We start from the raw sequence: 26,543 nt of genomic DNA on the forward strand, positions 1-26,543 counted from the left end.
AGGAGAATGACTCCCCTACAAGGCACCGAGGGATGCTTACCATGCACACCTAATTCCACCTCTGCCAATTATCGGGAAGGACATCCTTTGAGCCACCATAAGTTCATACAATTCCACCCTTTGGACACTGTTAGCTAAAGAAGGATCAGGCAAGGTCAACGTTCTTTTCAGAATCACGGGGTCAGAACCTAACTGGTCAGTTGTGTCCTCAATTAGTGAGTCTGCATGAGTAGCAGCACATTTGGTACACTAAAAAGGATACTTGCACGAGAGGCCCTGCAAACTGACAATCCGGACTGCTTACGGCTGCCTCTAGCTCTTGTGTGTTAGTTAAATTGCATTTGTGCCATCACCACATGGGTCTGATGACCAGAATACAGCAAAAGCAACTGAGAAACTTAGTCAAAGGGAAGTTTCTCAGGCTCAATGGAGGGCACCATATTTTGGACAACTTTGTATAAATCCACATCACTGGACAACAACAAGGTTGCCTTATGAACAGGATCACTTATATGCTTTGCCTGACAAGAGCTCTTCCAGCTCCTTCTGTAGGCACAACTGTTCCTGTCAGCACTCAAGATACGACAGGCCCTTTGCAGCCCAAAGCTAACACTACAACAAGGGGACCACAGGGCGACACATGCATAGGAACGTCCTCTGTTTTCACTTTAGTATCTACACCATCATGACAATGCCTCTACTCTACACTGTCAGCATGGGTACTTTATGGCCTGATGGCAGCTTGATAAAATCCAGACTTGCCATGCCAATCCATCTGTACGCAGTAGAGTGTCCAAACACGTGTAGAGACATGCTCAGCAATAAAATTGGCACATGGCTATCACGGACGGCTAACATTTATGCTCACAACATCAACATTTGGCACAAAGCACAAGGCAATTCCACAGTAGTTGAGCTCAGTGTGAGCATTGCCCCTTCCACTTCGCCACCCACATATGGCTCTGAGCACTATGGGACTTAACTTCTAAGGTCATCAGTCCCCTAGAACTCATAACTACTTAAATCTGAGGACATCACACACTTCCATGCCTGAGCCAGGATTCGAACCTGCGACCGTAGCGGTCGCGTGGTTCCCGACTGTAGTGCCTAGAACCGCTCGGCTACACCAGCCAGCCACCCTCAAATAAACACTTCAGTCAGCAGGTCTGCCCGTGCTACATGATGCGTGCACTCTACGTGGCAAATAGGTCTCACTCTGTGATACGTGCAATAGAACCTACAGTAATATGGTGTCTGAGACAAAATCCTACACAACTTCAAGTCGTATATGAATGTCTGATATCACAGGTTTGTGAGTCATTACAAGAGAAACAAACTCTCATGCAGTCAAAATACTGGTGTCTGATTTAAAAGAGAACACTGCATGGTTTGCTGTAACAGTGATTTAACTGAAAGTGCACTTTGCCCTCAGCATCCTTACATCTGAGACAAGGAAACCTCCCATTCAGGATAAACTGGTGAAAAGGAAGAGTGATTGGGACTCAAGAATTTGCTGGTCAGTGAAACCTCAATGATTCACAGCTATCTCCAGGCATCTGCACTTTTCTATTGGTTCACCAGATACATTATATGTTATACTCAGAAAAGTAAGACCAGTCACTTCACAATTGTCGGTAGGTTTCAAAGAGTATATGTCCTCCTCCCTCTTCTTCATCAGTAGCGCTACAGCCCTTAGTGACCCTTGGCTTCTTCAATGATCTTCCTCCACATTTCTCTGTTGTTTGCTGCTCTTTTCCACCACTGGACTCCCATACTAGTAGCTCCACTATTACATCATCAATCCATCTTCTTCTAGGTCTCCCTTTTCGCATAACTGAATGGATCACACCTTTCATCATTTTCTTTGGAATTCTATGCTCTGCCATTCTCTCCACGTGTCCTAGCCATCGTATTCGCTGTAATTTGACAAATTTTACTATGTCCCTATGTTGTATTAACACTTCTAATTCAGTGTTGTACTGTATTCTCCAGCCTTCTTCTTTCCTTATTGGACCACAGATTATGTGTTGTATTTTCCACTCAAAGGTTCTTAGTGCATTTTTGTCGTGTCCTGTCAACGTCCATACCTGTGACCCATATCTGATAACTGGGCAGACTGGAGAATCACTTAGTAACAGTTTTGTTTTTCTTGTGAGAAAGCTATTTCTGAAAAGTTGCATATTTGCAAAGTAAGTTCTGTTTCCTGCTTATATTCTTTCCCATATATCTTTCCAATACTGTTATCATTTGTTATTAGGGCTCCCAGGTAGTTAAAAGAGGATACTCCTTTGAATCATTTCCCACTGATGTTTAGGTCTTCAGGGGTTCTTCTGACCTCATATTGTCACATTACCATATATTTTGTTTTGTTTACATTTACTATGAGGCCAATTTTTAAGGCTTCTTTTTCCATTGGCCAGAATGTTTCTTGGAGGGTATTGATATTTCTTCCTATTGTAGCAATGTCATCGGCATATGCACATGTCTGATTAGTTTTCATACATATGGTGCCTCTTTTATTGATTTTATTTACTACACTATGCAGGGCTATATTGAATAGACAATGTAGAGGCTATAACGTTGATTCACACCTTCATTAAAGTCAAAGCTTTCAGTTTTTCTACTAAGGACCTTTACTTTTGCTCTTGTCTCTGTCATTGTCATTCTGATTAGTCTTATTAGTTTAGCACATATACCAAGTTCTTCCAGTACTCTGAGTAGTACTTGCCAGTTTATGCTGTCAAAGGCTTGTTTGCAGTCGACAAATAGGAAATGCAGACTGATATCATATTCATGGAACTTTTCCATCATTTGTCTTATTACAAATATTTGATCAGTTGTTCCTCTGTCTGGTCGAAAGGCATGCTGATATTCCCCTAGTTTGTCTTCTGCACACTTATGTATCCTCTCGTTTAACATACATGTGAAGATCTTATAAGCTGAGCATAGGAGTGTTATACTTCTATAGTTTTCACATGCTGTTCTGATCCCTTTCTTATATACAGGGATTATTATTCCAGCTTTTCAATTATCTGGCATAGTTTCCGACATTAATGTGTGCAACTCCTTTATTACAGCCTCACCACCAGGTTTTATTGATTCAGGGATTATGCTATCTTCCCCAGGGATTTGATTGTTTTTTTGAATTTTGCACAGCCTGGGTGACCTCTTGTAGTGTTAGCTTTCTTGTCTCATTGGCATCATTGTCTACTTCCAGATCCACTCTTTCCTCCTGTAGAGCTGTCTCTTCATCTTCTAGGCTGGTGCTTATTGTACCTTTGAAATATTCTGCCCATCTTCCCACTATCTGTTCTTCCTCCCTTATCATTTTCCCATCTTTATTGGAACATGCCATTATTTTTGGCTGAAATATATTCTTTATTTTGCCTACAGCATGATAGAACTTTCTTATTTCACCCTGATCCTTTAACTCTTCTAGTTCTTGAAATTTCTTCTTAGTCCACTTTCTTTTCTTTCTCTTGCACAGTCTGTCAGCTCTTCTCCTTAATTCTCTAATTGCTCCACATCATTTGTTTTCTCTCTGCAGCGTTTTTGTTCTTGCCCCATTCTTTTCCTCTATTCCTGACCTGCAGTCTTTGACAAACTGTTCCTGGATTCATCTGTTTTTTCTTATGCTTATTATTTCTTCTGCAGCATCTTTAATGGCTTTCTCAATCCTGCTCCACCTTTCATCTACTCCTACTGCAGTCTCTTCAATGCTCAACTTTCTGCTTAGCGTTACTCGGTATTTTTTTACTTCATTAAGGATTTTCAGTTTGTCAGTATTCCATTTCATCTTCTTTCCTGTTCTGTTGCCATTTGTTAGTGACTGATTTTATCACAAAGTGGTCTGAGTAACAGTTTGGTTCTATACAGCTCCATACATCCATAAATGACGAGGGGTGGCATGCAATCACTAAAATATGGTCATTCTGATTGACTTCTCCATTGACTGCAGACTTCCAAGTAGCCAGATGGCTCCTCTTGTGTGGGAAGCTGATATATTTAATAATCATATTATTCCTTGCTGTAAATTGGCGTAGTAAGTCTCCATTCTCGTTGTTTTCTTCATGTAGTGAATATTTTCCAGAAACTCCATATGGATGTTCAGTTCTCCATATTTCTGCATTAAAATCTCCTATTACTAGCATCAAGTGATATTTAGGTACTGCGTAGCATACTTTTTCCAAATCTTCGTAGTACTGTCCTTTAACTTCACCTTCTTTGTCCTCTGTTGGTGCATGTGCATTCACTATGATATTTCCTTCTTAGTGTGAATCTGCAAATCCTTTCATTTATGGGTTTAAATTCTAATAGACTTTTCCTAACTCCCTAGTTATTATAAACCTTGTTCCAAGTTGGCCTGTTCCTTCTTCTGGTCCACTATATGCCAATGAGTACTCATGTTTATCTATTTTCCTTTCCTTGCCATTCTATTTCCTGCTGGTCTACATCATATTTAAATTTTAAAATTTCACTGGCTATTTCTTTCATTTTTCCAGGCTGAAGCACTGTTGTCACATTCCACAATGCTACTGTCAGATCCTTTATCGGTCATGATACATGTTTCCATCCAGTTCCCAATGCTTCTGTTGAATTTCCATAATATACTTATTTTTACAGTCTGGGGTTATTAGCACCATACCAAACCCACAACTTGGAGGATCAGGATTTGTGTTAGGGAAGCTGGCTTCACTATGCATCTAGAGCCCTCCCTGACCAATGTTGTGGGACACATTTTGTCTGGCTCCTCAGTAAAGACCAATGTGGCTTGGGTGACCCTGCCAGTAGCTACGCTACTGCCAGTACAGCTCTCGACTTCAAACAAAGAATGCAAACCCTCCCACCTGGCATTGAAGGTGCCTATTATCAAGTGGCGTCCCCTGGGAGGGAAATGTTACAGGCAAAAATGTCAGCATTGACAAAAGTCTGATGAAATTTATGGGTAGACTTTCATATGTTTAGTACAGTCCATCAAATAGAGATAAATTTGGCATAAAGATACATGAAGTATCTAGTTCAGAAAATGGATGCAGCCAGAATGCGAAGATATATACTGGAAAGGCCAAAGGGAATGGTAATATGGCTGTCAAATCTACAGTCAATAAAAAGGTTGTCCTCAACATATGATGCAGATCTTTTTACAATGTCAAGAATTTTTTACATGGACAATTGGTAAGGTTCTCTCAACTTGTTTAGGAAATGCTGTTGGAATTGTAAGCCCAACTAATAAAAAGGAAAATAATCTTGACAGAAAAGAAAACAAAATAATATTGACTGAAAAGAAAATCATTCCCTATAAAAAAAGCTAGGTCTGTTGTGATTGCAGACAATGTGGACTACCGTGACTTGAATGTAGGAAATGTAAAAGTGCACTTCATTTGGACAATTCCTTCATGAGGAACCACACACAAATGGACTATCTGTGAATATTTGTTGTACTGTAAGCGGCTGGAATGAATATACTTGTCCATATTTTGTAAATAATCCTGTATGTACGAAAAACTAAAATACATGCTAACAATAATCACAATCATATGGTAAATTTTATTTCAAAAAACTGTAAGCAAATGGGTTAATGTGAGCAGAGTGAACAATGATGAGCAAATAGGTAGCTGCAGCCAGACATCAATCAAGAAGCTTAAAGAGTGATGATATTTTAATTTCATCTGACAGACATCATCATTAGGAAGCGAGCACACATGAAAGTAAGTATTTTAACTCAATCAATATTACACTACAATTTAATCAATTGATTGAATAAACAAGGTAAATGTGTATCACTACACACTCTCTTGTAACTTTTATGTTTTACTACACCATCTTACCATATTTACAATAATTTCCTTTTTGCTTTATTCTTTTTGTTCTTGCCTGAACTGACTACCTTCCCGTGTACTCTTTTTTCCAGATGTCCCCCTGTTCACCCTTATTTGCCCAACCCAACATCATCTTTTCAAACTCCCCTTTGTACCTATTTTCCAACTCGTCAGTCTATGCCATTCAGTTTCCCCATCATTCACCATACCATTTCTAATGATTCTCACTATTTCTGTAAGACTCATTTCCAGCCGATGATCTATTATAGTCTGTTCTTCAACAAAGGTAATTAAATCAATAGCTTTAACCATTTTCTGGACACTGGCATACTTTATGTGGTATCACCCCAAGAGATAACCCCCACAAAATAGTGAAAGGAAAAGTGCATTTTTGTTGTTGATGCAGTACAATTTCAGCATCAGGCATGGCATTTTAATTTATTACTGCTTTACTATAAATTCTATTTGCAACACATTTTGCAGACGATATCTACAAACACTGCCGTATGTACCTAAAAAATTATATCAATATAATAGGGGGAAACATTCCACATGGGAAAAATATATCTAAAAACAAAGATGATGTGACTTGCCAAAAGAAAGTGCTGGCAGGTCGATAGACACACAAACAAACACAAACGTACACACAAAATTCAAACTTTCGCAACCAACGGTTGCTTCGTCAGGAAAGAGGGAAGGAGAGGGAAAGACGAAAGGGTTTTAAGGGAGAGGGTAAGGAGTAATTCCAATCCCGGGAGCGGAAAGACTCACCTTAGGGGGAAAAAAGGACGGGTATACACTTGCGCGCGCGCGCGCACACACACACACACACACACACACACACACACACACACACACACACACACACACCCATCCACACATATACAGACACTTCACCTTTATCTCTCCCCATATATATATTTTTTTTCATTTTCATTTCAGCCTCATGTTACACTTTCCACCATCTAATACCATGTCACCCTCACAACACCCCCACAACGACCCCATTAAGTTTTATTTACATTCCCTCCGCAAACATGCCTTCGCCCTAGCCAGATTACGCTCCCATATTTTATTTTCTCAGGCTTGTCTGACATTTGGCATTACCCCCAAAGGCCTCACACTTAAAGTTCCCATCTCTGGCTGTAACCCTTCTTTCCATCAGTCCCTATATCAGTTCCAAACTGAACAATCCATTGCCCTCACCTACCTAATCCTTCACTTACACATCAACTCAGCCAATGAACACACCCGTCAACTCCTATCCTTAATAAAAGTCCTCAATCTTTCCTCTCCCGCATCCACGCCGGCTGTTCAGAGCATCCTCCTACAGGCCAACCGCAAATTAGAACAGCATGCCACCCTCCACCTCAAAAAAAAATTATCCAATCTCCTGGTTTCCCACATGCGGAAAGGCAACTCACTCACCCTTCACAAGCTTTCCAGCAAACCTCAACCTCCTCTCATTGCACACAAACCCAGTCTCTCCCATCTACTCAATCTCCCACTTCCAGCTCCACTCCCTCCAAAAACTCAAAATTCCAATCTATGTAATCTGGAACCACAACACCCCAATTCAGTAGTTAACCTTTCCTCCAAACCTCTCTCCCAATCCGAAACCTCTGTCCTATACAAAGGCCTCACCTTCAGCCCCACTCCCAGATTCAACCAAACAGCCCTCGTCAAAGATTTACTGTCCTACACTCGTACTCTCTGCTGGAAATATCACTTTGCCACAAAGAAAAATGATCCTAATCCTACTCCCAATGATCCAACCCCCTCAGACACTATCCAAATTGAACCCTGCCTGGAACAGTTCCGTCCTCCGTCACAGCGGGACCCACCTCCTCTTCCTCAAAATCACCCTCTCCAAACCTTCCAGGAATTCCTCACTTCCAGCCTACCCTCTCAATCCTTCTTGAAAAACCTTAATCCTACTCCCAACATCATCACTGCTGAAGCCCAGGCTATCCGTGATCCGAAGGCTGACCGATCCATCGTCATTCTTCTGGCGGACAAGGGTTCCACAACCGTGGTACTTGATCGTCGGGAGTATGTGGCTGAGGGACTGCGTCAGCTTTCAGACAACACCACATACAAAGTCTGCCAAGGTAATCCCATTCCTGATGTCCAGGCGGAGCTTCAAGGAATCCTCAGAACCTTAGGCCCCATACAAAACCTTTCACCTGACTCCATCAACCTCCTGACCCCACCAACACCCCGCACCCCTACCTTCTACCTTCTTCCTGAAATTCACAAACCCATTCTCCCGGCCGTCCCATTGTAGCTGGTTACCAAGCCCCCACAGAACGTATCTCTGCCTACGTAGATCAACACCTTCAACCCATTATATGCAGTCTCCTATCCTTCATCAAAGACACCAACCACTTTCTCTAACGCCTGGAATCCTTACCCCCGGAAACCATCCTTGTAACCATTGATGCCACTTCCTTACACACAAATATTCCGCACGTCCAGGGCCTAGCTGCGATGGAGCACTTCCTTTCACGCCGATCACCTGCCACCCTACCTAAAACCACTTTCCTCATTACCTTAGCCAGCTTCATCCTGACCCACAACTTCTTCACTTTTGAAGGCCAGGCATACCAACAATTAAAGGGAACAGCCATGAATACCAGGATGGCCCCCTCGTACGCCAACCTATTCATGGGTCGCTTAGAGGAAGCCTTCTTGGTTACCCAGGCCTGCCAACCCAAAGTTTGGTACAGATTTATTGATGACATCTTCATGATCTGGACTCACAGTGAAGAAGAACTCCAGAATTTCCTCTCCAACCTCAACTCCTTTGGTTCCATCAGATTCACCTGGTCCTACTCCAAATCCCATGCCACTTTCCTTGACGTTGACCTCCACCTGTCCAATGGCCAGCTTCACACGTCCGTCCACATCAAACCCACCAACAAGCAACAGTACCTCCATTATGACAGCTGCCACCCATTCCACATCAAACGGTCCCTTCCCTACAGCCTAGGTCTTCGTGGCAAACGAATCTGCTCCAGTCCGGAATCCCTGAACCATTACACCAACAACCTGAAAACAGCTTTCGCATCCCGCAACTACCCTCCCGACCTGGTACAGAAGCAAATAACCAGAGCCACTTCCTCATCCCTTCAAACCCAGAACCTCCCACAGAAGAACCCCAAAAGTGCCCCACTTGTGACAGGACACTTTCCGGGACTAGATCAGACTCTGAATGTGGCTCTCCAGCAGGGATACGACTTCCTCAAATCCTGCCCTGAAATGAGATCCATCCTTCATGAAATCCTCCCCACTTCACCAAGAGTGTCTTTCCGCCGTCCACCTAACCTTCGTAACCTTTTAGTTCATCCCTATGAAATCCCCAAACCACCTTCCCTACCCTCTGGCTCCTACCCTTGTAACCGCCCCCGGTGTAAAACCTGTCCCATGCACCCTCCCACCACCATCTACTCCAGTCCTGTAGCCCGGAAGGTGCACACGATCAAAGGCAGAGTCACGTGTGAAAGCACCCACGTGATTTACCAACTGACCTGCCTACACTGTGAAGCTTTCTATGTGGGAATGACCAGCAACAAACTGTCCATTCACATGAATGGACACAGGCAGACAGTGTTTGTTGGTAATGAGGATCACCCTGTGGCTAAAAATGCCTTGGTGCACGGCCAGCACATCTTGGCACAGTGTTACACCGTCCGGGTTATCTGGATACTTCCCACTAACACCAACCTGTCAGAACTCTGGAGATGGAAACTTGCCCTTCAGTATACCCCCTCTTCTCGTTATCCGCCAGGCCTCAACCTCCGCTAATTTCAAGTTGCCGCCACTCATACCTCATCTGTCTTTCAACAACATCTTTGCCTCTTTACTTCCGCCTCGACAGACATCTCTGCCCAAATTCTTTGCTTTTTAAAATGTCTGCTTGTGTCTGTGTATGTGTGGATGGATATGTGTGTGTGTGTGTGTGTGTGTGTGTGTGTGTGTGTGTGTGTGTGTGAGTGTATACCTGTCCTTTTTTCCCCCTAAGGTAAGTCTTTCCGCTCCCGGGATTGGAATGACTCCTTACCCTCTCCCTTAAAATCCACATCCTTTCGTCTTTCCCTCTCCTTCCCTCTTTCCTGACAAAGCAACCGTTGGTTGCGAAAGCTTAAATTTTGTGTGTACGTTTGTGTGTCTATCGACCTGCCAGCGCTTTCTTTTGGTAAGTCACATCATCTTCGTTTTTAGTTATAAAAAATTATATCATTGTACAACTCAAAGTTAAAGAGATATGACACCATAAACACTGAGGTATGTGAAAGACTAGCTCATTTTTTAAAAAATGGATCTGTTTTTACATGGGAGTTCTATTCTTTAAAGAATCATGTGTGTTTGTGTGTGTGTTTGGGGGGGGGGGGGGGGGGGTTACTGGGATTTTACAAAAATATGGAAAGACTTTTCTTTAAAACCTGTGAAAAATTTATACTGTTAATGATGACAACAGTGCACTCAGACTGAGCAATAATATAGAAGTTTACACAAGTTTCAGTGTTTGCTATAGCCTGTTATAATTTTCATTCCCTTCACACCTGTTCTAATGTACTTTTTACATCCTTGTCAACAAGGCGCACATTTATGAAAAAATTTACATGTGAGGCAGACAGAATGGTGTCAGTAACTAGTAACAGTCAACATTAAAAGACACTGCAACAGCACACATGTCAGCCAATTCCAGATGACACGAATATACAGGGTGTCCAAGGAGGAATGCTAAATATTCAGGGAAATGACAAGAACAATCCTTTGAAGCAAAGGGCCTAGTAAACACGGTGTCAAAAATGCATACCTTAAGAGCTAAGAACATACCTTCATCTTTGATGCAGCAAAACAAATCTCTTTTACTGCAAGCTCTTGATTGCCTTGTTTTGAAAGGTGGTAGTAAGGACCAAAATAAGAAAAATTTCCTGTAAATATGGCTTCTAAAGTGCATATATTAAGAGCTATGAGCACTTGTTCATCTCCACAACTGTGAAATTCATCTCTTGTACTGAATAAATGTTCGTAACACTTTACGTGCACTTTAGAACCCAAAAATCAAACAATAGAAAATCCAGGATGGACAAAATCAAACAATGGAAAATCCAGGATGGAATGTAACAATATTATGTGAAGGAAAGTTGCTACTCACCATATAGCTGAGATGCTGAGTCACAGATAGGCACTACAAAAAGACCCTCACAATTAAAACCTCCAGCCATGGGCCTTCGTTAACAATAGATACACATGACTGTGAGAGTCTCTTTGTTGTGCCTATATGCGACCCAGCATCTCCGCTATATGGTGAGCAGCAACTTTCCTTCTCATAATACTGTTACATTTTAGAATCCAAGTAAAAGAGACAGTTTTTTCTTGTTTGGTATACACTACCTCCTCCAAAAACATGAAAGGGAAGAGCTTGCAGCAGGAGAGACTTGTTTCACAATACTGAATCTGAAGAAGTGCTCACAGTTCTTAATGAATTCATTTTAGAGCCCATGTTTACAAGACTTCTTTTGCTTCTAATGATTGTTCTCGTCATATCCTTCAATACTGACCATTCCGCCTGTGACACCCTGTATATAATTAGAAATAAGTCACACATAGTGTGACCTGCTACAACATGACTGATAAGTTTGTGACATTAAAACTACAAAAATATTTTTTGGATATATACTGATGCATAGCAATACCTGCAAGAGGGAGCTGGCTCGTTTCTCCCAGAATGTACGGCATCCTACAGCTGTAATCATAGCTGATGCAGTTGCTGACACATAAGCAACCCCTAGCTGTGTTGTTGTCACATCAGAATTTGCATTTCTATTTGTGTAGTTAACAAGAGCATTGAACGACTGGTTCACCCACTGCCAAAATACCACTGCAGTGGATGTCCTGGAGAAGAACAGTGGGGCAGAATTGATTAAAATGTTATTTTAAAATAGATATAATAAAGTTATTACAAAACACAGATTTACATGAACCTAACCAACAATCTACAAAGGAATTAGCCCAAAATATACACAACAATCCAATAAAAATTTAATAAAAGTTTTCAAACAATGGAAACTCCAGGCTGGAATATCCACAATGTAGGAAAAGATAGATTGCTACTTACTGAAAAGATGACACGTTAAGTTGCAGACAGTAACAACTAAAAGAAACTTACAAATAAGCTGTGAACCAGAAAAAGAAAGAGAAACACTCACCATTCATTCACACAAGCAAGCACACCTCAGGCATCTCACAATGTGCCCGCATGATGTGCTTGCTTTTGTGAATAAATGGTGTGTGTTTTCTTTCTTCTTCTGACAAAGGCTGTGGCCAAAAGCTTATGTGTAAATGTCTTTCAATTGTGCCTGTCTACAACTTAACTTGTTGTCTTTACAGTAAATAGGAATCTACCTTTTCCTATATTGTTAAGAAAATATATTGCTAGCCAAGCAACAACACATATACAAATGAACAAAACATATCAAATGCAATACTTTTTTAGCCTGTGGATTGTGGAAAAAGTGAGGAAATAACTGGAAAATATGAGATTGCTGGGGGCCCAAGTGGAAAAATTAAGAAATATTAAAAAGAACAAGACAATTGAGAAACAGATAATGAAATTATAGCAACTGATGGCTTTCAAAAAGCTGAGAAGTAAGTGGGGATCTGATAAGTTATATATAAAGGAAGTATGAATGAAACCAAAACTGTGAGCAATATAGTGAGCTAAGAACTGAAGTACTACTGTTACAGGAGGGGAGAGGAGAGGGGTGGCAGCACGTAAGAATCCAGGTTTCCTAAATAATTAAGAAGCAATCATGATTATCACTACTGTGTTGTTGTATAGGGTGAGAGAGAAAGGATGGACGTTTTTAGAACAGATAGTATTCAGGCTCAGGTAGTAGGAGTGGGGAAGGGGGGGAGGGGGGGGGGGAAGGCCGGTGTGATTATGTGTTTGGTAGCTCCCACCATTGTGTTTAGTCGAGGTCATGGAGCTTTTGGCTGTGCAGCACCGCGTGTTTGCTTACGATGCTGATTTTGTTATTTTACCTGTGGACAAGGGAAACGCCACCATTTTGTTGAGCAAGCACGATTACATTCAAAAGATGCGTATCGCAAAATCGGTGCTGACCCTACTAGGAGTGTTGAGAGAAAGACAAATAACCTCCTAAAGAAAAGTTTTTTGTCACAGGAGACTATCAAGAGTCTTAATTCTTACTGTGCTCTACCACCTAGATATGGCCTCCGTAAGGTCCATAAAGAGGCTGTCCCGTTGAGGCCTATTGTTTCTAATATTGGTGCTCCAACATATCATGGTGCTAAATATCTTGCTAGTTTGTTGTGCCCACTAGTAGGTAGGTGTGAACACCACATTAAGAACTCTGCAGATTTCTTATGTCGATTGCAGGGATTGCATTTGAATGACTCTGATATTTTATTCAGTTTTGATGTGGTTTCTCTTTTCACTCGAGTTCCTCTCTCTGATTCGTTGCAGCTAATTGAGGTTAAGTTTGGTGTCGAGTTAGCATATTTGTTTCGACATGTGCTGACTTCCACTTACTTTTTATTCAATGGTCAGTACTACGAACAGACTGATGGAGTTGCAATGGGAAGCCCGATGTCACCTATTGTGGCGAATTTGTTTAAGGAGGACTTTGAGGAACGTGCATTGGAGTCAGCGACCTTGAAACCTGTCTGTTTTTTCAGATATGTAGACGATACTTTTGTTGTTTGGCCTCATGGTAGTGAGAATTTAAACTGGTTTTTGGAACATCTGAATTCAATCCACCCGAATATTCAGTTCACTATGGAGGTGGAAAAGAATGGATGCCTTCCCTTCCTTGATGTGTTGGTCAAAAGGAAGACTAATGGTACGTTGGGACATTCTGTTTATAGGAAGCCTTCCCACACTGACTTGTATCTGTGAGCTGATAGTTGTCACCATCCAGCTCAGCATGAAGAGGTACTTCGCACTTTGGTTCACAGGGCCCACGTTATCTCAGACCCTGAAAGTTTGGCAGCTGAGCTATCACATCTCGAAGTCACCTTTCGTCAGAATGGTTATAGTGAGAGGTAGATCAAATGTGCGTTGCGCCATCAGCCTTCTGTGCAATGGGTGAGTGACGATAGCAACGAAGTGGCACCTAAGCCTACAGCCTTTTTGCCTTACGCAGGAAGCATTTCCAACAGGATTGGCCATATTTTGCGGAAATATGATGTGAAATGTGTTTTTCAACCACCTTCCAAGATTAAGGCCCTGCTGGCGTCTGTAAAAGATGATCTTGGTTTGCGTAAGGCTGGGGTCTATCGTATTCCTTGCAGTTGTGGCATGTCATATATTGGTCAGACAATCAGGACTGTGGAAGACTGGTGTATTGAACATAAGCGTCACACACGCTTACAACAGCCGAGCAAATCCGCTATTGCAGAACATTGCCTTGACACTGGTCATCCTATGGAATACAAAACACGGAGATTCTGGCACGTCCAGCTACTGGGATAGTGTTATTAAGGAAGCTGTTGAAATAAGACTATCAAGCAACCTTATTAACAGAGATGGTGGATTTTGTTTAAATGCTGCTCTCTCACTCATCAAAAAACAGAGGGACAGAATTAGTGCTACCTCACCTGTTGATTAATAGTAATTATCGATATTTCTGATGTTGGTTATCTTTGTTTGTGTTGACACTTGTTCTGTGTGTGGTGTCTTCCTTGTTTCTCCTCTGTGAACTGAGGTATTAAATTTGCTTGCGCGTTTCTTCTTCCTTGCATTTGTGCCTTGAGAATGGCAGGGTGTGCTCCTGTCGAAATATCAGCAGTGTTCGACGATGTCACCCAGCAGCAAACCCGTAAGTTGTTTGAATGAGTCTGTCATTGCAGTTCAGCACGAGTTTGATCACCATTTCAGTCTTACGAGACATGATAGGGTTCCCACTCATAACACCTTTTTACATTGGGTTGAATCATTTTGTTTATGTGGAACAGTGATGAAAAGAAAACCACCAGGGGCTCCTCACTCAGTACGCACTGCAGAAAATGTTGAAAGAGTTCAGCAAGCCATAGTCTGTAATCCTGGTCAATCTGCTAGGAGACATTCTGCTGAACTGCATCTCAGTAATCATTCAGTAAGTTGTATTTTGCATATTGATAAAGGATTCATCCCCTCAAAATGGTCATGGTGCAACAATTGAATCCTGCAGATTATGAACAGCGGCTAAATTTTGCTCAAGATATGGAGGCCATACTTGAGGAAAATGACAATATTATGTTTTTTGTAAATGATGAAGCTCATTTTCATTTGAATGGCACGGTAAATTGTCAGAAATGTCGTTATTGGGCCACTGAAAATCCAATGAGAGACCATTATATACTTCCAAAGCGACTATTCAGCCTGCTGTGACAGGTACAGATGTTATTGGGCCATACTTTTTCCAAGATGATAACGGGAACACTGTAACCGTAACCTCAGAACATTATAGACAGATGATCACTGAATTCTTCCTAACTTAACTATGAAGAAAATGTATTCCTATCAGGAGAATTTGGTTTGAGCAGGATGGGGCCGCAGCTCATACAGCAGGAATGTCAATGGAAGCTATTTGGACTGTTCTTCACGATCGCGTCATTTCCCTGTTTGGTGACATTAGTTGGCGTCCTCATTCCCCAGGCCTGTCCATGTGCAACAACTTTTTGTGGGGTTCCCACAAGTCATGTGTATATGGGCATAAACCTTATACACTTGAAGAACTGAAGGAAGCAGTTCATGTGGAAGTGAGTGAAAGACAACTTCTGAGAGCGGCTTGAGGAATGCATTGCTGAAAATGGCTGCCACCTGTGAGACATTGTTTTCAAGCATTAATTTTGTAAGATGGCAACCTCATTTGAGTATTATTCTATAACAATTTTTTTTTTCAACAACCATTGTTTTTGCCTCACCCAATATTTTCACTACAAAAGTGTACTGAGTGTTAATATAAATTTGCAGGGTGCCATCAATAGTCACTACCCATCAGGGTTTCTAATCTTGAAGAATTGCACATCCTTTCATTGGAAACACTGTTTATTTTTACAAAAATATTGTGACTGAATGCCTGTAACTATTGATAGTAGTTTGGTATATGTACACAATTTCTGCCTTCTGAATGCTGGTGTTCATTTTGTTGATGATGTCTGATATCTTCACTTTAGACCATCGCATACCTCTACATCAAACAAGGAAAGACATTGCCATATGGTTTTGAGAGAGATGGTAAGAATTACCAACATTTGTCACTTACAAAAGGCATATAATTTGACCACTTCACTGGTACAGCAAGATGAAACACTCAGACTGTTTATTTACAATCATATAATGATCACTGCTCCCACCATTGGCCTAAGTTTATCAGAGACCATGAAATGGAGCAGAAGTTAAGTAATTGCGGAATTAGAAGCCAAGTTTAACAGATGGATCCAATCATATTGTGGTGAAACAAGGACTGTACAACTGTGAGAGATACAGAGACGAGCAAATGTGCCAGGACTTGCCCCAGTTCACTACTACTAGCATCACATCAACACAAAACACCTATGCTTAACAAACAAAGGACTGAACCATAAACCTAATAGCGAAATTAAAAATTTAAATAATTTTCCAAACTTTGTCCGTGTATGCTTCAGTATATTAATATTAACAGTGTGGAGTCTCAGAGTGATCAAATGAATATGTTCCACTAAAAATATTATTTTAAGAAAAACATAAATGATGCTAAATAATGATGGTAGAAAGCTGACAATTGTACAGAGGGTGAAATGTATGTCACAATCAAAAGTTAAAACCCTCAACTTGATAATGGAGCAATATTTTGGTCAAAATCGACAATTCTTTTTTTTTTTCGAAAAATTGAAGGCGCTAAATATTAGACTCAGAAAGGTGAAAATTCGTATGTAGCCTCAGTTTGATATAAAATCACTAAATACGTAACACCAATAAGTTATATCTATAGTTTTCAAGTAATTTACTAAAAACTAATGGTTCAAAATGGCTCTGAGCTCTATGGGACTTAACTACTGTGGTCATCAGTCCCCTAGAACTTAGAACTACTTAAACCTAACTAACCTAAGGACATCACACACATTCATGCCCGAGGCAGGATTCAAACCTGCGACCGTAGCAGTCGCGCGGTTCCGGACTGCGCGCCTAGAACCGCTAGACCACCGCGGCCGGCACTAAAAACTAAATTTGGAATCAAAACTTCCCTATTCATAATAGATTAAGCATCATTTGTTTTTCTTATAAGAAATTCTAATTACAGCACTTGATTACACTGATGAAATAATACAGCTGTACCATGTTTCAAGACTTTAGTGTAAATAACAATCATTACAAGGAATCTAAAAGACACAGTTCAGATATTATGTTCTATTATTGGTTATGTTCTAAAATCTGTAGCTGGCAAAATTGGAATTTTTTAGTAACTAAAGCAGAGAGAGAGACGCAAAGACAACTCACACTCACACACACACACACACACACACACACACACACACACACACGCGCGCGCGCGCACTCACATGACTGGACTGCAGCCTCTGGCAGCTGAAGCCACACTGCGAGCAGCAGTGCATGATGGGAGAGGCAACTGGGTGGGAGTATGGCGGAGGCTGGGGAAGGAAGGGAGAGGGATAGCAGGGTGGGGTGGGGGACAATGAAGTGCTGCTGGAGAGCGCAAAGGACCAGGTGGAGAGACGGTAGGACAGCAGCTGGGATGTTAGACAGAAGACAGGGAAGGAGGGGAGGGGGGGTTGCAGAAAGAGAGAGTAGTAAAAGACAGAGTGTGTTGGTGGAATGAGAGCTGTATGCTAGAATGGGAACAAGGAAGAGGCTGGATGGGTGAGAAAAATGACTAATGAAGGTTGAGGCCAGGAGGGTTATGGGAATGTAGGATATATTGCACAGAAAGTTCCCACCAGTGCAGTTCAGAAAAGATGGTACTGGTGGGAAGGATCCATATGGCACAGGCTGTGCTCAGCAACACAGTAGTCCACTTGTTTCTTGGCCACAGTTTGCCATTCATACGGACAGGCAGCTTGTTGGTTGTCATGACCACATAGAATGCAGCACAGTGTTTGCAGCTTAGCTTGTAGATTACATGAATGGTTTCACAAGTAGCTCTGCCTTTGATGGGATAGGTGATGTTTCTGAGTGGAATGGAGCAGATGGTCGTGGGAGGATGTATGGGACAGGTCTTGCATCTAGGTCTATTAGAGGGATATGAGCTATGAGGCAAGGGGTTGGGAGCAGGGGTTGTGTAGGGATGAATGAGTATATTGTGTAAGTTCACTGGATAGTGCAATACCACTGTGGGAGGGTGGGAAGGATAGTGGGTAGGACATTTCTCATTTCAGGGCATGACGAGAGGTAGTCGAAATCCTGGCAGAGAATATAATTCAGTTGCTCCAGTCCTAGGTGGTATTGAGTTACAAGGGGAATGCTCCTCTGTGCCCGGACAGTGAGATTTTGGGAGACTGTGAGAGACTAGAAAGATAAGGCAAGGGAGATTTGTTTTTGTACTGGGTTTGGAAAATAATTATGGTCTGTGATGGCCCCTGTGAGACCCTCAGTATATATTGAGAGGGACCACTCATCACTGCAGATGCGACAACCTCTGGTGGCTAGGGTGTATGGAAGGGACTTCTCAGTATGGAATGGGTGGCAGCTGTCGAAGTGGAGGTATTGTATATGGTTAGTAGGCTTGATATGGATGGAGGTACTAATGTAGCCATCTTTGAGATGGAGGTCAACATCTAGGAAAGTGGTTTGTTGGGTTGAGTAGGACCAGGTGAGGCTAATGGGGGAGAAGCTGTTGGGGTTCTGGAGGAATGAGGGTAGAGTGTCCTCGGTATCTGCAACTCAACACTCCTTTCAGAGTATGCTGATGCAATAGTTCCCTACTTAACAATCATTTACAACCACTCACTCGACAAAAGATCTGTACCCAAAGACTGAAAAGTTGCACAAGTCACAACAATATTCAAGAAAGGTAGTAGGAGCTATCCACTAAATTACAGGCCCATAACATAAATGTCAGTATGCAGCAGGATTTTGGAGCACATATCGTGTTCGAACATTATGAATTACCTTGAAGAGATCGGTCTATTGACAGATAGTCAACAAGGATTTAGAAAACACCGTTCTTGTGAAAGACAACTAGTTCTTTACACACGCAAAGTGTTGAGTGCTACTGACAAGAGATTTCAAACTGATTCTGTATTTCAAGATTTCCAGGCGGTTTTTGACAGTGTAACACACAAGCAACTTGTAAAAAAATGGCATGTTTATGGAATATCATCTCAATTATGTGACTGGATTCGTGATTTCCTGTCAGAGAGGTTATAGTCTGTAGTAACTGATGGAAAGGTTCTGCTGCTAGGTAGTTTTCATGGTAGAGGTGTGGGCCAGCAGTTGCAGGAAGTGCTGGGGAGTGAGTACCAGGTCACCAGCAGTGTGAAGCCTAGTGCAGGGTTGGCTCAGGTTATGTAGGAATTTTATGAAGGAAGACCAGGTAGTGATAGTGGGTGGAGTAGGGAACAGTCTTGATAGGGAAGGGGAATATGATGTAGGTGGTGACCTGGTAAAGGTAACTACTCAGACTGGCGGCAATAATGTGCATTTCAAGCAACTGTTTCAGTGTCATGATTGGCCTCATCTTAAAGTGGCTATTAGGTGTGTTAACATGGGGCTGGAGAAGGCACTGATGGCAGAGGACATGGGTCACATTTCAGTAGTGCCAGTTAGGTCTATCAGTAGATCGGGTTTCACTAGGCATGGCCTGCACCTCAATAGGTATGGAAAGGGAAGGCAGGCAAAGCTTACAGGTGACAGTGTAGTGAGTGGAGGTGGGATCACTCATGGAAAAATTCCTGTAGTACTTGGTATTAGAATTGCACCTTTTTTTAGATTGAAGTCAGCTGATAGGTACATCCACTTAAAGGAAGACCATCTAACTAAGGGCTCACCTTCAGAGGATGTCATGTTTCCAAGCAGAGAAGGCATTAGCATATTTCATCAAAATATAAGAGGTATCAGAGATAAACTTAGTGAACTGCTTATAGGTGTTGACTATGAAATTATTGGCATATGGGATCACCACTTAAATATACTATAGGCCATGAAAATTGCTACACCACGAAGATGACGTGCTACAGATGCAAAATTTAACCGACAGGAAGAAGATCCTGTGATATGCAAATGATTAGCTTTTCAGAGCATTCACACGAGGTTGGCACTGGTGGCAACACCTACAATGTGCTGACATGAGGAAAGTTTCCAACCGATTTCTCATACACAAACAGCAGTTGACCGTCGTTGCTTGGTGAAATGTTGTTGTGATGCCTCGTGTAAGGAGGAGAAATGCGTACCATCACGTTTCCGACTTTGATAAAGGTCGGATTGTAGCCTATCGCGATTGCGGTTTATCATATCGCGACATTGCTGCTCGCGTTGGTCGAGATCCAATGACTGTTAGCAGAATATGGAATCGGTGGGTTCAAGAGGGTAATACGGAATTCCGTGCTGGTTCCCAACGGCCTCGTATCACTATCACTCGAGATGACAGGCATCTTATCCGCATGGCTGTAATGGATTGTGCAGCCACGTCTCAATCCCTGAGTCAACAGATGGGGATGTTTGCAAGACAACAACCGTCTGCTCATCTGCACAAACAGTTCGACGACATTTGCAGTAGCATGGACTATCAGCTCAGACACCATCACTGTGGTTACCCTTGACGCTGCATCACGGACAGGAGGGCCTGCAATGGTGTACTCAACAACGAACCTGGGTGCACAAATTGCAAAACGTCATTTTTTCAGATGAATCCAGGTTCTGTTTACAGCATCATGATGGTCACATCCGTGTTTCGTGACATCGTGGTGAACGCACATTGGAAGCGTGTATTTGCCATCGTCATACTGGCGTATCACTCAGCATGATGGTATGGGGTGCCATTGGTTACACGTCTCAGTCACCTCTTGTTCACATTGACGGCACTTTGAACAGTGGACGTAACATTTCAAATGTGTTACGACCTGTGGCTCTACCCTTCATTTGATCCCTGCGAATCCTTACATTTCAGCAGGATAATGCACGAACGCATGTTGCAGGTCCTGTACGGGCCTTTCTGGATACAGAAAATGTTTGACTGCTGCCCTGGCCAGCACATTCTCCAGATCTCTCACCAATTGAAAATGTCTGGTCAATGGTGGCCGAGCAACTGGCTCGTCACAATACGCCAGTCACTACTCTTGATGAACTGCGGTACCATGTTGGAGCTGCATGGGCAGCTGTACCTGTACACGCCATCCAAGCTCTGCTTGACTCAATGCCCAGACGTATCAAGGTAGTTATTACAACCAGAGGTGGTAGTTGTGCATACTGATTTCTCAGGATCTATGCACCCAAATTGTGTGAAAATGTAATCACATGTCAGTTCTAGTATAATATATTTGTCCAATGAATACCCATTTATCATCTGCATTTCTTCTTGGTGTAGCAATTTTAATGGCCAGTAGTGTAATTTGACAATTCAGAGGCTTCCTTTACCAGGATATAGATTAACTGGCTGTTTTTCAAGGAGTTCCTTGTGGAGTAGGGGAGCAGCCGTGTACGTAAAAAACAGTATTCCATTTGAGGTCATAGACATATCATGGCACTGCACTGAACAGGTATTTGAATGTTGTGCAGGGGCAGTTGAACTTAGTAGAACTAAACTTCTAATTATTGTTCTTTATAGGTCTCCTAACTCTGACTTCAGAGCATTTCTGCTCAAGCTAGAGAGGGTTCTTGATTTACTTTATAGGAAGTACCAGAAATGTGTTATATGTGGTGACTTCAATATAAATTTTGTAAATGATGGTGCAAGAAAAAGGATGTTGATAGATCTGCTAAATTCATATGATTTGATGCAGACTGTGTTTTTTCCAACTTGGGTGCAGGGGAACAGTAGTGCAGCCATAGACAATATTTTTATTCATTCTTCTTTATTAGCTGGTCATTGTGTTAGTAAAAGGGTGAATGGCCTTTCAGACAATGATGCATAAATTTTAACATTAAAAGGCTTCTGTACTCAAACAAATGTCATATATAATTGCAAACTATGTAGCGAAGTTAATCCAACTGCAATAGAGAGTTTTTTATGCCTCATCAAGGAACAAGAGTGGCAGGAAGTTTATAGTGCTGATATCATAGATGACAAATATAATGCTTTCCTTAACACGTTTCTCATGCTCATTGAGAGCTGCTTCCCATTAAAATGTTCTAAATGGGGTACTAGCAGTAAAAGGCAGCCTGGGTGGCTGACTAGTGGAATAAGAATATCATGTAGAACAAAGTGGGAAGTACGTCAAAATGCTAGGAGTAATCACAATCGAGCTACAGTAGCCCATTACAAACAACACTGTAAGGTGCTTGAAACATTACTGGGAAGGCAAAGAGTATGTGGTATGCAAATAGAATAGCTAATTCACAGAATAAAATTAAAACTGTATGGTTAGTAGTGAAGGAAGTGTCTGGTCAGCAGCACATGATCGATGATATAAAGTCAGTTCATGGAAAAATATTCCTGTTGCTGATAAATCAGATATAAGTCAGTATTTAACAACAATTTTTTGAGCATTGCTGGTGAATTAAATAAAAATTTAGTTTCTACAGGGAATCATATAACTCTTCTGGCAAACACCTTTCCAAGATTGATGTCTGAAAAACTCCTCTGTGATACAGACAAGGCTGAGATTGAGTCAATAATTAAATCACTGAAGACTAAGGACTTCCATGGATATGATGGAGTTCCTAGCAGAATATTAAAGTACTGTGCTGCACATGTTACCCCTGTATTTAGCCATATTTGTAATTTTTCCTTTAGGAATGGTCAGTTTCCTGAATGATTCAAGTACTCAGTAGTAAAGCCGCTTTATAAAAATGGAGAAAGGGATAATGTAGACAATTTTAGACCTACTCTGCCATCAGTGTTTGCTAAAGTTATTGAAAAGGCTGTTTATGTAAGGATAATTGATCATTTTATATCACATGAATTGCTGTCAAATGTACAGTTCGGTTTTAGAAGTGGTTTAGCAACTGAAAATGCCACATTCTCTCTTCTCTGGGAGGTACTGGATGGATTAAACAAAAGGTTTCGAATGCTAGGCATATTTTTTTATTTAACTAAGACATTTGATTGTGTTGATCACAAAATATTGCTCCAGAAGGTAGACCATTATGGAATACGGGGAGTAGCTCACAATTGGTTCACCTCTTACTTTACCAACAGACAGCAAAAGGTCATTATTCACAGTGTTGAGAATGGCTGTGATGTGGCGTCTGAGTGGGTACAGTCAAGTGGGCGGTGCCCCAGTGATCAGTGCTGTGGCCATTCCTGTTCCTTATTTATATACATGATATGCCCTCTAGTATTACGCGTAACTCTAAAATATTTTGGTTTGCTGATGCTTGGTCGTAAAGGATGTTGCGTGCAACATTGGCTCGGTTTCAAATTATGCAATTCATGACATACATTCATGTCTTGTTGAAAATAAACTAAGGCTAAATCACAGTAAGACTCAGTTTTTACAGTTTCTAACACACAATCCAACAAAACCTGACATTTTAATGTCACAGAATGCGCATATGATTAGTGAAACTGAACAGTTCAAATTTCTAGGTGTTCAGATAGATAGTAAACTGTCATGGAAAGCCCATGTTCAGGATCTTGTTCAAAGACTTAATGCTGCCATTTTTACGATTCGATTGGTATCTGAAGTGAGTGAACGTTTGACATGAAAATTACGGGAGCAGGAAGACTTACCTTAGGGGGGAAAAAGAACGGGTATACACTTGCACACACACACATATCCATCCATAGATACACAGACACAAGCAGACATTTGTAAAGTCAAAGATTTTGGGAAGAGATGTCAGTCGAGGCGGAAGTACAGAGGCAAAGATGTTGTTGAAAGACAGGTGAGGTATGAGTGGCGGCAAATTGAAATTAGCGGAGATTGAGGCCTGGCGGATAACGAGAAGAGAGAATATACTGAAGGGCAAGTTCCCATCTCCGGAGTTCTGACAGGTTGGTGTTAGTGGGAAGTATCCAGATAACCTGGGCGGTGTAACACTGTGCCAAGATGTGCTGGCCGTGCACCAAGGCATGTTTAGCCACAGGGTGATCCTCATTCACACTGTCTGCCTGTGTCCATTCATGCGAATGGACAGTTTGTTGCTGGTCATTCCCACATAGAAAGCTTCACAGTGTAGGCAGGTCAGTTGGTAAATCACGTGGGTGCTTTCACACGTGGCTCTCCCTTTGGTCGTGTACACCTTCCAGGTTACAGGACTGGAGTAGGTGGTGGTGGGAGGGTACATGGGACAGGTTTTACACCGGGGGTGGTTACAAGGGTAGGAGCCAGAGGGTAGGGAAGGTAGTTTGGGGATTTCATAGGGATGAACTAAGAGGTTACGAAGGTTAGGTGGACGGCGGAAAGACACGTTTGGTGGAGTGGGGAGGATTTCATGAAGGATGGATCTCATTTCAGGGCAGGATTTGAGGAAGTCGTATCCCTGCTGGAAAGCCACATTCAGAGTCTGATCCAGTCCCGGAAAGTATCCTGTCACAAGTGGGGCACTTTTGGCGTTCTTCTGTGGGAGGTTCTGGGTTTGAAGGGATGAGGAAGTGGCTCTGGTTATTTGCTTCTGTACCAGGTCGGGAGGGTAGTTGCGGGATGCGAAAGCTGTTTTCAGGTTGTTGGTGTAATGGTTCAGGGATTCCGGACTGGAGCAGATTCGTTTGCCACGAAGACCTAGGCTGTAGGGAAGGGACCGTTTGATGTGGAATGGGTGGCAGCTGTCATAATGGAGGTACTGTTGCTTGTTGGTGGGTTTGATGTGGACGGACATGTGAAGCTGGCCATTGGACAGGTGGACGTCAATGTCAAGGAAAGTGGCATGGGATTTGGAGTAGGACCAGGTGAATCTGATGGAACCAAAGGAGTTGAGGTTGGAGAGGAAATTCTGGAGTTCTTCTTCACTATGAGTCCAGAGCATGAAGATGTCATCAATACATCTGTACCAAACTTTGGGTTGGCAGGCCTGGGTAACCAAGAAGGCTTCCTCTAAGCGACCCATGAATAGGTTGGCGTACGAGGGGGCCATCCTGGTACCCATGGCTGTTCCCTTTAATTGTTGGTATGTCTGGCCTTCGAAAGTGAAGAGGTTGTGGGTCAGGATGAAGCTGGCTAAGGTAATGAGGAAAGAGGTTTTAGGTAGGGTGGCAGGTGATAGGCGTGAAAGGAAGTGCTCCATCGCAGCGAGGCCCTGGACGTGCAGAATATTTGTGTATAAGGAAGTGGCATCAATGGTTACAAGGATGGTTTCCGGAGGTAACAGACTGGGTAAGGATTCCAGGCATTCGAGAAAGTGGTTGGTGTCTTTGATGAAGGATGGGAGACTGCAAGTAATGGGTTGAAGGTGTTGATCTACGTAGGCAGAGATACATACTGTGGGGGCTTGGTAACCAGCTACAATGGGATGGCCGGGAGATTGGGTTTGTGAATTTTAGGAAGAAGGTACAAGGTAGGGGTGCGGGGTGTTGGTGGGGTCAGGAAGTTGATGGAGTCTGGTGAAAGGTTTTGTACGGGGCCTAAGGACCAAACCAGAGCCACTTTCTCATCTCCTCAAACCCAGAACCTCCCACAGAAGAACCCCAAAAGTGCCCCACTTGTGACAGGATACTTTCCGGGACTGGATCAGACTCTGAATGTGGCTCTCCAGCAGGGATACGACTTCCTCAAATCCTGCCCTGAAATGAGATCCATCCTTCATGAAATCCTCCCCACTCCACCAAAAGTGTCTTTCTGCCGTCCACCTAACCTTCGTAACCTCTTAGTTCATCCCTACGAAATCCCCAAACCACCTTCCCTACCCTCTGGCTCCTACCCTTGTAACCGCCCCCGGTGTAAAACCTGTCCCATGCACCCTCCCACCACCACCTACTCCAGTCCTGTAACCCGGAAAGTGTACACGATCAAAGGCAGAGCCACGTGTGAAAGCACCCGCGTGATTTACCAACTGACCTGCCTACACTGTGAAGCTTTCTATGTGGGAATGACCAGCAACAAACTGTCCATTCGCACGAATGGACACAGGCAGACAGTGTTTGTTGGGAATGAGGATCAACAACATCTTTGCCTCTGTACTTCCGCCTCGACTGACATCTCTGCCCAAACTTTTTGCCTTTACAAATGTCTGCTTGTGTCTGTGTATCTGTGGATGGATACGTGTGTGTGTGCGCGAGTGTATACCTGTCCTTTTTTCCCCCTAAGGTAAGTCTTTCCGCTCCCGGGATTGGAATGACTCCTTACCCTATCCCTTAAAACCCACATCGTTTCGTCTTTCCCTCTCCTTCCCTCTTTCCTGATGAAGCAACCGTTTGTTGAGAAAGCTTGAATTTTGTGTGCATGTTTGTGTTTGTTTGTGTGTCTATCGACCTGCCAGCACTTTCGTTTGGTAAGTCACATCATCTTTGTGGAGGACAATCTGAGCAGCCGTCTTTGGTTGTTTGCAGATGATGCTGTCATTTATCGACTAATAAAGTCATCAGAAGATCAAAACAAACTGCAAAAGATTTAGAAAAAATATCTGAATGGTGCGAAAAGTGGCAGTTGACCCTAAATAACGAAAAGTGTGAGGTC

General features: G+C 42.4%; 1 protein-coding gene across 1 annotated transcript in view; it reads right to left on the bottom strand.

The window, feature by feature from the left end:
* LOC124612363 (sideroflexin-2) overlaps nucleotides 1–26,543 on the bottom strand; it is a 157,675-nt gene that overhangs the window by 84,853 nt on the left and 46,279 nt on the right. Inside the window, exon 4 of the mRNA XM_047140520.1 lies at nucleotides 11,525–11,723. Within this exon, the coding sequence (XP_046996476.1) occupies nucleotides 11,525–11,723 (199 nt within the window). The remainder of the gene's footprint in view (nucleotides 1–11,524; nucleotides 11,724–26,543) is intronic.

Source organism: Schistocerca americana, chromosome 4 (genome assembly GCF_021461395.2).
Source record: "Schistocerca americana isolate TAMUIC-IGC-003095 chromosome 4, iqSchAmer2.1, whole genome shotgun sequence".
Taxonomy (NCBI): domain Eukaryota; kingdom Metazoa; phylum Arthropoda; class Insecta; order Orthoptera; family Acrididae; genus Schistocerca; species Schistocerca americana.